Here is a 14,010-nt window from a genome sequence, read left to right on the forward strand (position 1 = left end):
AGACCAAGGGTGCAGTATGATCTTTATATAGCAAAGCAGTGTTAAAAATCAATTACAAAGCATTCCATTAAAAGTTCATAAAGAGTTCACAAGAACAAAGGGGGTAAACAGAGTCACACCTGGCTGGAGCATATCATAATTCATTGTTTTTCTAAGACAATCTAACAATTTTTCTTCCACTATTACCCTGACACAATCCTGCTTCCACGGTTACCCTGACACAATCCTTGAACACAATCCTCCCTCGTACATCCCCCTCCCTTCGAGCACATTCAATTTCTCATGTCTCATTTCCTCCCCTCAGCACATTCTGTAACATTCTGTAACCCTTCCATGGCTCCGTCCCCTACCCTAGCACATTCCCTACTGGTCTTATGCCTGAATCAAATCTTTGATTCAGTACTCTCCTCTACGATATAATTGGCCAGGGTCTCGGCCGCTGACATAGAGTCTTAGTTTCCATGTCTTTCTCCTTCCCATTGGTGAGTTCATCAGGTGAGAGGCATGAGGATGATGGGGTTCCAGTGCCTCTTTCCTGCGACTTTGATGGCGGTTGGAGTGCTCAGCACCACCATCTGGTAGGGTCCATCCCATCTAGGTTCCAGGCTGCTAGGGTCGTGGTGCTGCACCCAGACGATATCACCCAGAGAGAAGGCAGGCTGTGTTGGACTGGATCTCAGCACGTCCTCCTCCCGTATGGTTTTCATCACCCGTTGTGCTGACATGGCGCTGCTCTGCAAAGCCTGTAAGGACTTAAGCAAATTTTGGGTAGACAGCCGGGCAATTTTTTCCTCCCTTAGGCAGGGAAGAAGAGGTGGCGGCCTGCCAAACATAATTTCAAAAGGGGTGAGTCCTTTTATATACGGAGAACACCTAGCTCTGAGGAGGGCAAAAGGAAGGAGACTTACCCAGTTTTCGCCAGTCTCTAATTTTAACTTAGTTAATGTTTTCTTTAAGATCCGATTTATCCTCTCTTATCTGTCCAGAACTCTGTGGTCTATAAACACAATGCAATTTCTAAGTAACTTTCAGGGCCTTAACTATGGATTGTAACTTTGGCGATAAACGCCGGGCCATCATCGGACCCCATATATAGTGGTAAGCTAAACCGGGGGACAATTTTAGTGAGGAGTTTTCTAACTACCACCTGTGCTGTCTCTGCCTTGGTTGGGTATGCCTCAGGCCAGCCAGAGAAGGTATCAATGAAAACCAGCAGGTACTTAGACCCTCCTTGTCCTCCTGGTATCTCGGTGAAGTCCACTTCCCAGTGTTCTCTAGGGTTCTGACCTCGGAATCGCTGTCCCGGCGCGGCGACAACAGGGAGCCCTTGATTCACCCGGGCACACACTTGGCACCCTCTAGCCAAGTCTTGGGATAGTTTCTGGAGCCCTGGGATGTAAAATTTTCTTCCTAGTAGTTCTGATAGCTTCGTTCCCCCCAGGTGGGTGCTCTAGTGGGCCTGGGAAGCAATGGTCCGCCCCAGGGCTTCTGGCACTATAGGCCTCCCGTCTGGCAGAATTAGCCATCCAGCCTCTCCTTCCCGGGCCCTTAGTTTCTCAGCTAGCCACTGCTCCTCTGGCAGATGAGTAGGCTTCTCTGGGAGACTTCGTGCTGGCAGGGCTACGAGAACTTCTAGGGGCCCTACTGGTCTTTTAGCCACTTCCTTGGCCTCCTGTAAGGGCAGTGTGAGGAGATATATCCTTGCAGTCCCTGGGTAGGTCTGGCAGGACGAGTGCCGGGGCACTCACCAGGGCTTCTTAGATCTCCCCTGGCTCCTCCTCATGTCACTACTGCCGCCCCGCATACTGCATACCGGGTACCTTCCTCTACGAAGCTGCTCCCGTCGGTGTAGAGGGTCTCATCCAGATTCTGCAGGGGCTGGTCCACAAGGTCCTCGCGGAGGGAAGTGAGGGTAGTCAGTGTCTCCTCAAAGTCATGCAAAGGGGCCTCTGCCTTCTCGTCAGAGAGGAGTGTGGCCGGGTTCAAGGCAGCTGTTTTCAGGAAGCTGAAATGTTTGCTCTTTTTCCCTTTCCCCACCAGAGGGCCTGAGTGAGTGCTATGAGTTCCACAAGGAAGTCCACCTTTTGGCCCCCCATTGTCAGGGTCATTCTGGGCTCCTGGGGGCCAGCTGAACCCCAACAACTCCAATCCACCTCCTCCACCAGCATGGGAGGGAGTCGGTTCCCCTGCACGTTCAGGGCACTCCCTTTTCCAATGTCCTTCCTTTCTGCAAAATGCACATTGATTTTTCCCAAGCTTGGGTTGGACTCCTTTTCTTCCGCGAGGCTTTTCTTTGCCCTTGTTGTCTCTCCGGCCCCTTGGGCCTCCCTCCTCGCTCAGGGCCAGGAGGACTTTGGCCATCCGGGTGTTTAAACCTGCCATTGAGTCCTTCCGATTGTCAAAAACCTTCTGGGCCACCTCAACCAACTTAGAGATTGATTTCCCCTCAAAGCCTTCTAACTTCTGTCATTTTTTCTAATATTTGGGGCCGACTGGGAAACAAATGCAACATTGACAGCCCTCCAACTTTCCGGGGCATCAGGATTAGGCCCCTGGACTGTCTCTGTCACTTTAGAGAGGTTTGTGGGTCTCCAAGCAGCAGCTTGGATGCCCCCTAATAGAGTCTGGCGATACCGATCGAGAGTCTCCTTTCCCCTGTCACTATTGGGGTTCCAGTTGGGTTGCTTGGAGGGAAACACAGCCTTTAATTTGTACTAAAGGAGCTTTATTTCCCTACAGGGTCTTATATGTCACAGGACCTCACAGGGTCTGTAATTCCTGTAACAGAGGGCTAGTATTCACCACTTTATTAACCCCCTCTGTTCTAGACAGGCCTTTCCCAGTTTCCTACAGTTGAGGTTTTGTGCCACCCCTGACATGGGCATGGTCGCACAGGCCTGTAAGACAGCATACAGGTTGCTAACTGTCAACTCTTTCTCAATAGAAACCAAAATTTAATGGGTATTCTTCTTTGCCCACCTGGGCAACTGCCCTCTCGGCAGCTAGACACCTTTTACTCTTTGGGTTCACTCTACATAGCCTTCTTCCAGGACAGTTTACACATAGGCCAGTTCTTCTGTCTAGCCACAAATACAGTTTGTCCAATTTCCTTAAAATGTATTCTGGCACAGGAGAAAGTTGTTTTGCTGTGCATAGGTAGCTTAACCCCTATACAACTGGGCTCGGACCTCTGCCTAGCAAATTGCAGTCTATAAGTTCAATATGCAGCCTCCGGTCCTCCTAACCCAACGAGGTTTCAGCTAGTCTCTGAGTCAGCCTTCTCCTCTCTTGGAGAATTTCAAAGTCCTGATGGCTCCCAGGTCTAGGGAGAGTGCCCTTTTCTTAACTCTGTTTATTAGTTACAGGGCCCTGCTTTCCTTGTCTTCCCACCAGTCCCCTTTATGGCAGAGCAGCGACCAGGCCTCTTTGAAGGGAGTGTACTGGAAGGAGATATCAGCCCCTCCTCTTCCAGCAGCAACAGGTACTAAACCCTTTCAGTACATTTGCAAGCAGGGAGCTTTTACTAGCTCTATCTGCAGTTTTCATAGATCTCAGGCTTGCTACTCTATTTCTGGGGCTGTAGAAAGGCTAGTACCAGTCACTGGCTTATGGCTTAACTGCTGTAGCCTGCAAGCCAAAGGCCCAAGTACTTTCTCGCTGCTGCTGCTGCTTCTCTTTTTTAGGGCCACTGCAGGCAGCTCAGACATCCAGCCCCCCTTCTTTGATCATTCATTCCCCAATCTGGTCTGGAGCTGGGGAATAGCGCCTTTATCTGCCTTGCATCACCAGAGGGCTGTTTGTCTGGCCCCAGATCTATAGAGGGCCGGCCTGCCCTAGTGGCAACATAGGAACAGCAGGACTGGCGGATGTCGCAAGGTCCTGCAGGTTCTCCCCCTCTCTCCCTTAAGGACCGGGGGAGCCTTTCCCTTCTGGGGCCCGGCCAAAAGAATTGTCTGTCTCTGTCCCAATTTTCCCCTTGGGAGGCATGCCCTTATCTACCGGGGTTTCTTGGACAATATGTCAACCCAAACCTGAATATAAGGAATTTGATTAGGATGCCCTGGGCGGCCGTATATGACATAATGGACCCGGTAGGCAGTGGTCAGATCAAAAGACCCTGCATCCGGCCACCCCTCCTGGAAAGTGGGCCACTCCCATTCACAGAATCGCTGTAAATCAAAAGCATTAACGTTATAACTTTTAAATCTACCCCAGAACTTCAGTTTAATATAGTAAATTACAACCCAGGTAAGAGCAACTGATAGACAGAAATCTTTATTAACTAAGTAGGCTGATTCCCCTTTAACAGTGAGCAAAAGACTCTGAGAAAAAAATAATTCTCGCAGCTGCAAGAGGCTTTGAAGACTATTAAAGGGGCCAGACCAAACGTTCAGCCAAGCGTATCAACAGAAAGCAGAATAAATCAAAGTAGCTTTTACTTTACACAGACCAGTAATGATTTACACTTTCTTAGTAGACCAGCCCAGGGTGGAGCTGTATCTAGTCCTTCTTCTCTGTAGTAATTTGGCTAGTCCCAAACAAACAAACTTTTTCCCGACCCCATGATGATCGGTGGTGAGAGACAGACAAGGGAGGGGGTGACCTGTTTTCACAGATCCTCAGTCAGATGCCCGCCTGGCCGCGTCCCTTGGGAGCTTAGATTCGTCATAGCTAAGGTGCACCCGTATAAACCCCGGGCCTGGTCACCTCCACATGGGGGTGAGTCACCGTTATGCCATATGACGAATCGCGGAACCGCAGGTTGGGGCCCACTCGGACTCCGTAACCGAAGTCGTGGAGCCACACAAAGGAGAGGAGAGGGCAGGCCCCCTCCCTCTACACTCACACACTTTCACCAGACATTCACTCAGAGTTTAAACAATCCACCCAATTCCTAACAATTTCCCAATTCCTGAGGGAGCTCTATAGCTTCCCGGGAGGTGATCAAGCTCCCCTTCCACTCACCCGGAGTGGGCCTGACTGATAGGGGGTCGACGAAGATGACTGACCCTATTCCATTTGACAAAGACTAAGACAACAAAGAACAAAGACAAAACAAACCAGCCAAATGCAACCTAAGGTTGCCCGGAACCTGCAGCTTGCTCCTTGAAGTCCTGAAAATTTTCAAAAAACATTGCAGCAGGGTGTACACAGAAGCAGACAACTTTTTGACAATAAACACCAGGACAAACAAATACCAGACAGACAAACCCAGTGCAGCCTACAGCCACACGAACCAGGGACCCCGGCCACCATCGTGGCCGCGGGTCAGGACCAGGAGTACCGCTGCGTCCAGCCCTCCGTATAGGTCCTTCCGTGGGACGTCCCAATTCCTGTTTAACGACCGGTCCTTACCTCTCTCGAGAGTCCAGGTGGCTCGGTTTCCGAATTGAAAGTTTTTGGGTGGACTGGAGGCCTCCTTGATAGTCGTTCTCCACAGGTGTGGGGTATCTCGCTGAGTGCCCGGCGACAAGTGGGGGAGAGCCTCCTGCCTTGAATAGGGGGTCCCTCTCACCCCTGCCGGGGGAGAGCCTCCTGCCCTAAACAAGGGGTCCCTCTCACCCCTGCCAGGGGAGAGCCTCCTGCCTTAAATAGGGGGTCCCTCTCACCCCTGCCGGGGGAGAGCCTCCAGCCCTAAATAAGGGGTCCCTCTCCTCCCTGCCGGGTATCTCGCTGGGGCCTCCAAATGTTATGGGTTGGCTCAACGAGATAGACCACCGACTTAGAATTTAAATTTAAGAGCCTTTATTAAGCTGGCCAGCTGACCACAGCACCTATCTCCCCCTCTGGGAGATTCGGAGCATGTGGCGGAGACCAAGGGTGCAGTATGATCTTTATATAGCAAAGCAGTGTTAAAAATCAATTACAAAGCATTCCATTAAAAGTTCATAAAGAGTTAGCTGCTCGTCGCCGGAGCCCGCGTGGGAGCCGGCGGCCTCCCGGGGAGCCGGGCGCGGGCGCCGGGCGGGAGCGCCGAGCCGGGCCTGGGCGGCGGCGCGGCGAGGCGGCCGCTGAGCCTGTCGGCCCCGGCGCGTGGCAGAAGATAAAATAACAGTCCACTTTTTAAACCGTGACGGTGAAATACTAACAACCAAAGGAAAAATTGGTGACTCTCTGCTAGATGTTGTGATTGAAAATAATCTAGATATTGATGGTTTTGGCGCATGTGAGGGAACCTTGGCTTGCTCTACCTGCCACCTCATCTTTGAAAAGCACATATACGAGAAATTGGAAGCAATCACTGATGAGGAGAATGACATGCTTGATCTGGCGTACGGGCTAACAGATAGATCTCGGTTGGGCTGCCAAATCTGTTTGACAAAGTCTATGGACAAAATGACTGTTCAAGTACCGGATGCCATGTCTGATGCCAGGCAATCCATCGATATGGGCAAGAACTCCTAAGATAGAATAAATGGGAATATTTTCACAGAATGTTACCTATTTTTATAATTATTATTTCTTAATTAAATGAGAGCATGGATGAATGAGTTTACTATGATGACCTGCTTTACTACTTTAATTCACCTTGTATAATTACTGAATTTTGTAGTCCGAAAGTATGCAATCTTTATTTTGTTTAAATTATAAAAAGCAAATCAAATATTAGAAAACATAGGATAAAATGGCACAGATTTTACCTTATATTTGTTTAGCAACTTTAGCAAAATGTTTTCATATAAATTCTATGCCTATTTGCCTATAAAGTAGGTTTAAAAAGGCACTATCCCTGTGAGATGTGGATGAAGGCAGAGATCCAAGAGTGAATTAGAAAATCTGTACCAGAACCCACATCCTGTTACTACAAATTTTACAAATTTAATGTTTAGATTGAAAGTCACAAGAACAAAGGGGGTAAACAGAGTCACACCTGGCTGGAGCATATCATAATTCATTGTTTTTCTAAGACAATCTAACAATTTTTCTTCCACTATTACCCTGACACAATCCTGCTTCCACGGTTACCCTGACACAATCCTTGAACACAATCCTCCCTCGTACATCCCCCTCCCTTCGAGCACATTCAATTTCTCATGTCTCATTTCCTCCCCTCAGCACATTCTGTAACATTCTGTAACCCTTCCATGGCTCCGTCCCCTACCCTAGCACAAGTGGAAGGACACACAGAGAAGGCAGCATGCAGAGGCCAAAGACAGAGCAGCTCCGAACCAGAACCTGAAGAGACGTTATTGGTGCCAGAAGTTCCAGCTGCTCAAAGGTTAACAAGTGATCTCAATGGGTGGAAAGGACTTTGAATTTAGAAGCAAGTCCATTTCTCCCACCCGTGTTCCTAAAAGGTCTGGCTGCAGTCAGTTATTTCTATGTGAATTCATACCATCAATCCCAATTATTTTAGATAATCTGAGTGACTTATTAAACCAAATTCTCCCCACTCTGGAATAAAGGAATCTTCAAGACTCCTGGGCCTGACAGACTTTAAAGGATTTAAGACAGTTGGAACAGTTCTTGAATGAATTTGTGTTTTACAACTGCACTTCTCCATCTGGACTCCTAATATTCCCAGGTTAGGGCAGTGCTATCAAACTTTTTGAGGCAACCACAGTAAGAAATACATTTTACAGTGGAACTCAGTACACAATATATACGTATATAGCACATCTTTGACATACCACACACACAAAAATGTCATGAGGTCATACTTCCCTCACTGTGAGCAAAAATGCCATGAGACAATACTTCCCCTCACCATTTTCTCTATTCTGTTCTATTTTCTTTTTTAAAGGTGACATCCATTACGCTGATTTCACAATCCCCTACCATCAGTTCAAAATACTGTGGTAGGGGGCACCCAAACGCCCAGGATAACAATGATACATTTTCTTGGAGAGTCCATTTTAAGAGCTGAAGTTTTCAAATATTTCAACTAATTATAGAGTAGAATCACAAATCCATTCAGTTAAAGCACAGAACTTCAAAGATACTTTTCAGTCGCAGCTGGTCACCTGTGGCGTCTATAGACACTCCAAATAAGAATGTCCTCGGCCCCTCTCCTAGGAGTACAAGAGCTGAGCATGGAAAGGATTCTGCCTTCACACCGGTGTTCTCATTCAGCAAGGCACATCTACCGGACGGTCACCTCTAATTCTTCATACCGACGAATCCAATCTTGGGGCTCAGCTTCCTGAGGGTCCCTTCTCTGTGCTCACGGGAAAGGCAATGGGCCGCGACCAGCAAGCGGTTGTCCGGCTAAGCAGGTCAACACTGTCCAACAGACTGGTGACAACAGGGGCATTCATAGGGGCAGCGGGGCACCTGCTTTTTTTTTTTTTTTTTTTTTTTTTTTTTCACAACCACCAAGGGCAACGAGTGTCCACTATGCGGGAAGTCTCCCTGGCTGGAAACCTGATCGCTTCATTTCGCAGGCCGTGCTTTCCCGTTCATTTCCCGTGACCAAGGACTCCCTGCTGGCGCCCCTTCCTGCATTCAAAATCGGTGCCACCCAACAGCGCTACCACCGCCACCAGGAAAAGGGTTGTCAGGGCGCCTTTTGTGGAAAATAGAGCAGCGTCTGGAGAGGTCAGCCCACACAAGGGCGCAGAGCACAGCGGATTAGATCCCCTCTGGAAGGACGGTTCTCCTCCTCCTCCTCCTCCCCCTCCCCCTCCTTCCCCCCTCCCTCCTCCTTCTCTTTTTTTAATTGATTTCAGAGAGGAAGAGAGAGGGGGAGAGAGATAGAAACATCAATGAGAACCACCGATGGGCCGCCTCCTGCACGCCCCCTACTGGGGACCGAACCCGCAACCTGGGCATGTGCCCAGACTGGGACCTCCCGGGACCTGGGACCTCCCGGTCCACGGGATGATGCTCAGCCCACTGAGTTTGTCTACTCAATTAGCCACGCAAGTGTCGAAAATTAAAGATGTGTTGATCTGTGAGGTCTGCGGGGTCCGCATGTCGCAGAGTAGAAATCAACTGATGAGGCGCAAACTTTTTGAATGAAATGCAAAACATTTTGAATTCACACATTTTATTCTTCCCACAGTCCTTCACTGCGGGTGTCTTTTATTTTACTTTATAGTTCCCATCACCAGCGGATTAGGTTTAATCACCAAATACTTTCTCAAATCCAGACTTACTAACACCACCATAGCTAAGAGACTAAAAAAGGAAAACGCAGGAAACCCGGAGGCTAGCAGGTAACAACCTCACTCCTCGCGTCTCACACCTTTTAAGGGCTCAGCGGGAGCCAGTTCGCCGATCTCAGCGGCTCACCAATGACCGTGCCTTCCACAGCTAACCCCGCCCCTCGCCCTGCTCTTAACCAATCACTGAGAAGCCAGCTTCTCCCTCCACCCCCACCCCCCACCGAAACCCCACGCCAGGCGACATTCAAAGCCTTCAAACCCCGCAGGCGCACACGCGCGCGGCGGCTGCCCGGTTTTATTTTTAGCTTCGTTCGAGCAGCCCCGCCCTGGGGCTGCCTCTCCGCCGCCCCCAATGGGAGACGGAGTTTCCGCCGCGTCGTCGCGCGGGCGGGCGGGAGTCGTCCAATCGGTGCTCTGGGCCAACTGGCGTAATTAAACATCGGCGGAAGACGGTGGGAGGGCCATGACGCAGCGAGTTTCCGTCGTGACTTTTCCCGAGGCTTCTGAGCGTCCCCTCTTTCCCCTTTAAAGTAAAACGTCGTCCGCCCCACCTCCGTGCGTTTCGGGGGCGGGGGCGGGAGCGGCCGCCCCGGCGGGGAGGGCGACGCTGACGCAGTCACGGCGGGGCGGGCGGCGGCGGCGGCGGCGGCGGCGGTCACGTGGGCGTGTTTGGGGGCGGGGCCGCGCGGCGGTTCCGGGCGGTTGGGCGCGCGAGCGAGGAGCGGAGGCAGCCGCGCCCGCCCGCCCCGCCCCTGGATGCCGCTCTGCCCCGGCGCGGCCGCCGCGGATCGCAGCACAGGAGTCGCCGCCGCCGCGGTTCATGTGGTTGGCCTGGGGCTGAGGAGGCCGCCAAGATGCCGCAGTCCAAGTCCCGGAAGATCGCGATCCTGGGCTACCGGTCTGTGGGTGAGTGACGGCGCGGCCTCCAAGCGCCCGGCCCGGCCTTGCCTGGGCGCCGGGACTCGGCGGGCCCGGCCAAGTTTGGGGCCGGCGCGGCCATGTGGCGGCCGCGCGTTTCGTAACCAGCCGCCCGCCGCCGCCATATCCATTTTGAGCGGAGGCGGCGGCGAGGCAGGGCCCCGCGGGGCGGCCGGGCGCGCGGAGGACGAGTCGGGGAGGCCGCGGACGCCCGGGGAGTTGGGTTGGGCCGGGCCCCGGGTGGCGCCGGAGGGGTCGGCCGCTGCCCGAGCCGCCGCGGGCACCCGCGGGGGGAGAGAGCGCACCTGTCTCCCCGCCTCTTCGCGGCGCGCGGTCGTGATCGCCGCCAGCAGCCTTTCCGCCCCGAAGTGAAGCAAGTCCGTGGGGTTTTAACAAAGGAAGCGGCGCCTCGGGCTTCTCTGTCGGTGTGGAAGTTCACATTCTAAAGAAAACCGGGCCGTGTGGCTGCTGAGGGCGCGTTTCCTGCCGAAGAAAGCAGAGGCAGCCGGCGTCGGCAGCCCCGTGTGCCGCCCGCCCAGTGGGAGGGCGGCGGGGCGGTCAGTTCCTGGTCTCGGTGTCCTATTTTCTCCCGAGAAAATAAGGTCAGGCGCTGTGACCACGCTGCTGAAGTCATTCAAAAGTTTGTTGTTGTTCCCTGCAAAGGGTTGACATGTATTTGAAACTTGCTGGCAGTCGCCGCTTTGCCGAGCCGGGGTGATCTGTGACGGGGTGCGGGGCGGACAGGGGGCCAAAAAAAAAAAGAGTGAGAAAGCAGAACCGTGGAACTTCACCGTGTTTCTGGGCGAGGCCTTATTTATTGTCTCGGACAACCAGCAGCCTGGGGAATTGGATCTCTTCGTGTTGTTTTAGGAAGGAACTGTGTGAGGAAGATGCGCACTTGACCGTAGGGGAAGGAAGGTGAGAGCGAGGGTTTGGGTCGCCGGTGGTTGCAGGGGAGGGGGCCGCTGCCCTCGGGGAGCCTGTAGCTGCCTGCGGCTCCCGGGGAAGGACTCCCCGACTCCGCTTTCTGTTCCGCCCCCCCCCCCTTTTCCCCCGCCCGTGCCAGGGTCTGTGCCCTTTGACCAAGATGGGCTCCAGCCTGCTTGCTCACCCTTTTGTCGTCGCTTCCTCGGTGCTGGCGCGAGGGGTCCGGAGGCTCCGAGTCATCGGGCACCCCTGGGGCGGGGTGGCGTCAAGTCGTAAGCATATGTGGGGGAAGCGGAGGTGACAGCCCTGACAGCTGCCGCCATGAAGGGCCATGCGTCCAAGTGAGGCCTGTGGGGTGGCCAACAGCCCACGCCCCGAGCGCCCATATGGCACCGGCGTGCAGCCTTTACTGGCAGCCGAGCCGCCCAGCCCTCGCTTATCTGTGCTGTAGCCTCCTCTGCGTTTGAAGAGTGGGCCTGTGACATAGCCTGGCTCTTGCGTGAGCTCCGTCTAACACATGAGCAGGGCCCACTAACTGAAGCTAGCCCTCCGAGTAATCAGGTGACACGTGACATGTACCCGGGCTACCTGACTTCAACGCAAAAGATGCCCCAACGATCCGCACTTACTTACTTACCCCTTGAGATTCTTGAGATGATTCTGGGATTCAGTAAGCAAGGCTACTGTTCTATCACTTTTGCTAAAAAAAAGTTGCTTATGTTCCATTGAAATCCTTCTGTTTCGTCTTCCTTCTAGTCGTCCCCCTCCTAAACACCCAGAGGTGACAGGTCACTTCACAGACACTTAGTGTGACTGCTGTTTGTTCAGGACTCTTCTAAGTAGCCTCCCAGGGGCACAGATTCAGTTCTAGTCCCTATTCCCTGTGCCCTCAATATAATGACCTCTTCCATTTTCTCCACGTTTACTTTCAGGGGTAGTGACGATTGAAGTAAAGGTTAAATTACTCCCAGGCTTTGTATTTGATGTTTGAGTTGTTTACCTTTGCTATGAATCAGGACACTTTGGGGTTTGTGGGGTCTTCTGTTTTGTTTTGCCAGCATCAAAAAGGAAGTAATTCCCTGATTTCCTGTACAGGCCACTCTTGGGAGAATGATTCAGTCTTCAGACTCCAGGAGTTTACTGGCATGTCTGCTTGCAGATGGTGCTGTACTAGAGAAGTTGGAGTATTGTGTTTCTAGATTGTGTTATTTTGTATTGTTAAGCTGTTGTGTCATTTTGATGAGGTAGAGTGGTAGAAAAAGGCACAACTAGAAACCATACTTTTCTCAGAATGTTCTCTTGATTAAATATCTTATGCCATTTTGACTAGTGAGTCTTAACCATGCCACAGACTTTATTTTAAAATCTTGCCTTCAGATAAAACTACTAAATGTTACCATTTTTTAAACACTGATGAAACTATCGGTAAGGAAAAGACAATTCTCAAATAATTTATACGACTCATTTTCCCCCTGAAGTACTTTTCCTGTTGTTTACAGTGTTAAGCGGTTAAGGCCACGTCACCTATAACGCAGGCTGGCTTTCAGGGAGTGCTTTGTATTAATTGTTTAGTGGTGGACAAGTGTCCCAGCTCCCTTACACCCATTGTTTCTAATACAAACAAGTAGTCCCATAGTAGGAGGTAGCTCAACTTAATCAAGTTAAAGTTGTAGTGTCAGTAAATATCTTCAAATAAAATCTGGTGCATCTTTCACTGGAATTTTCTAGAGAGGCTTTGGTAATCTAGTTTGCCATCAGAGCATACTAGTAATCCAAAAGTTTGTTTCCCATATGTAAGCCTCTGAGGTTAATGAAAGAGGGGATCACAGGAATGTGAACAATCATGAGAGAAAATGAAACCACTCTGTTTTATAAAAGGCAATTTAGCAAAAAGTAACTCCAAATATGACCTTCTCAAATGTTTTAGGTAATAGGGAAGATGCTTCCTTTGATTTGTATACTTCACAAGAAAAGATAGCATCAAATTTGTTCCAAATAGAATACAAGCCAATTGTGTTCTCGTTTACTGTCTATTTTTAAATCATCCTTTTTGGACACATTTCACTGAAATATTTTAAGGTAAAACATGTATAAAATCTGTTAGTGTGTGAAATTGTATGTTCAAGTGCTTAATAACATTTTGAGGTTGTGTATGGGGTGGGAGGTGGTAGTCCTGCTGTGGTCACCTTATGTTGAAGCTTGAAGTTCTTTTTATAATTTTTTTTTAATCCTCACCGAGGATATTTTTCCATTGATTTTAGAGAGGGGAAGAAATGTCGATGTGAGAGAAACACATTGATTGGTTGCTTCCTGCACGTGCCCAGAGCCTGCAACCAGGGTATGGGCCCTTGACTGGAATTGAACCCAGGACCCTTCGGTCCGCAGGCCCGACGCTCTGTCCACTGAGTCAAACCAGCTAGGGCTATACTTTTTATATATTATTGATTTTAAAGAGGGAGAAAGAGATAGAAACATCAATGATGAGAAAGTCCATTGATCGGCTGCCTCCTTCATGCCCCCTACTGGAGAGCGAGCCCACAATCCAGGTAGGTTGCCCTGACCGGGAATTGAACATGATTCATAGGTCAGCACTCAACCACTGAGCCTCGCTGGTGTTAACTTTTTTTTTTTAATCATTCATTGTTCTGTACAAGAGAATAACCAGAGTTTGCATTTGTGGTTATCACTTTCAGTGCTGAATGTTACTAAATGTCCATGTAGAATATACTCATCCATACTTTACCCTTATCACTCCAGAAAGAAACTGTGCCCATTAGCAGTCACTCCTTGTCTTCCCTTCCCCTCAGCCCCTGGCATCCACTAATCTACTTTCTGTTTCTATGAATTTACCTTTTTATTACCAAATAATATTCCATTGTTTGGATATAACACATTTTATTTCTTCATTCGTCAACTGATGAACATGTAAGTTGTTTCTACATTTTGGCTATTATGAATAATGCTGTTATGAACATTCCTGTACAAATTTTTGTGTTAATTGTATGAAGTGTATGTTTTCATTTATCTTGGGTATATTTGTGGGAGTGGAATTGCTGGG

General features: G+C 50.2%; 1 protein-coding gene, 1 long non-coding RNA gene and 1 pseudogene across 6 annotated transcripts in view; 2 read left to right on the plus strand and 1 right to left on the minus strand.

Annotated features, from left to right (window-relative positions):
• Window positions 1-4,082: 4,082 nt before the first annotated feature.
• On the plus strand, window positions 4,083-6,492 carry LOC118679465 (annotated as a pseudogene).
• A 2,480-nt stretch (window positions 6,493-8,972) lies between these two features.
• Window positions 8,973-11,417, minus strand: LOC118679437. Its single transcript, XR_004975244.1, has 2 exons — window positions 11,137-11,417; window positions 8,973-10,744 (listed from the first exon to the last, which is right to left on the minus strand). It is a non-coding gene; the product is annotated as an uncharacterized LOC118679437 (long non-coding RNA).
• Window positions 9,809-14,010, plus strand: part of RHEB (Ras homolog, mTORC1 binding) — a 46,587-nt gene continuing 42,385 nt past the window's right edge. Inside the window, exon 1 of one of the 5 annotated variants that reach the window (XM_036356188.1) lies at window positions 9,809-10,013. In XM_036356188.1, coding sequence (XP_036212081.1) covers window positions 9,962-10,013 — 52 coding nt within the window. In that variant the 5' untranslated portion in view covers window positions 9,809-9,961. The remainder of the gene's footprint in view (window positions 10,014-14,010) is intronic. The other 4 variants (XM_036356186.1, XM_036356187.1, XM_036356183.1 and 1 more) reach the window with 4 other exon arrangements.

Source organism: Myotis myotis, unplaced genomic scaffold (assembly GCF_014108235.1).
Source record: "Myotis myotis isolate mMyoMyo1 unplaced genomic scaffold, mMyoMyo1.p scaffold_m19_p_25, whole genome shotgun sequence".
Taxonomy (NCBI): domain Eukaryota; kingdom Metazoa; phylum Chordata; class Mammalia; order Chiroptera; family Vespertilionidae; genus Myotis; species Myotis myotis.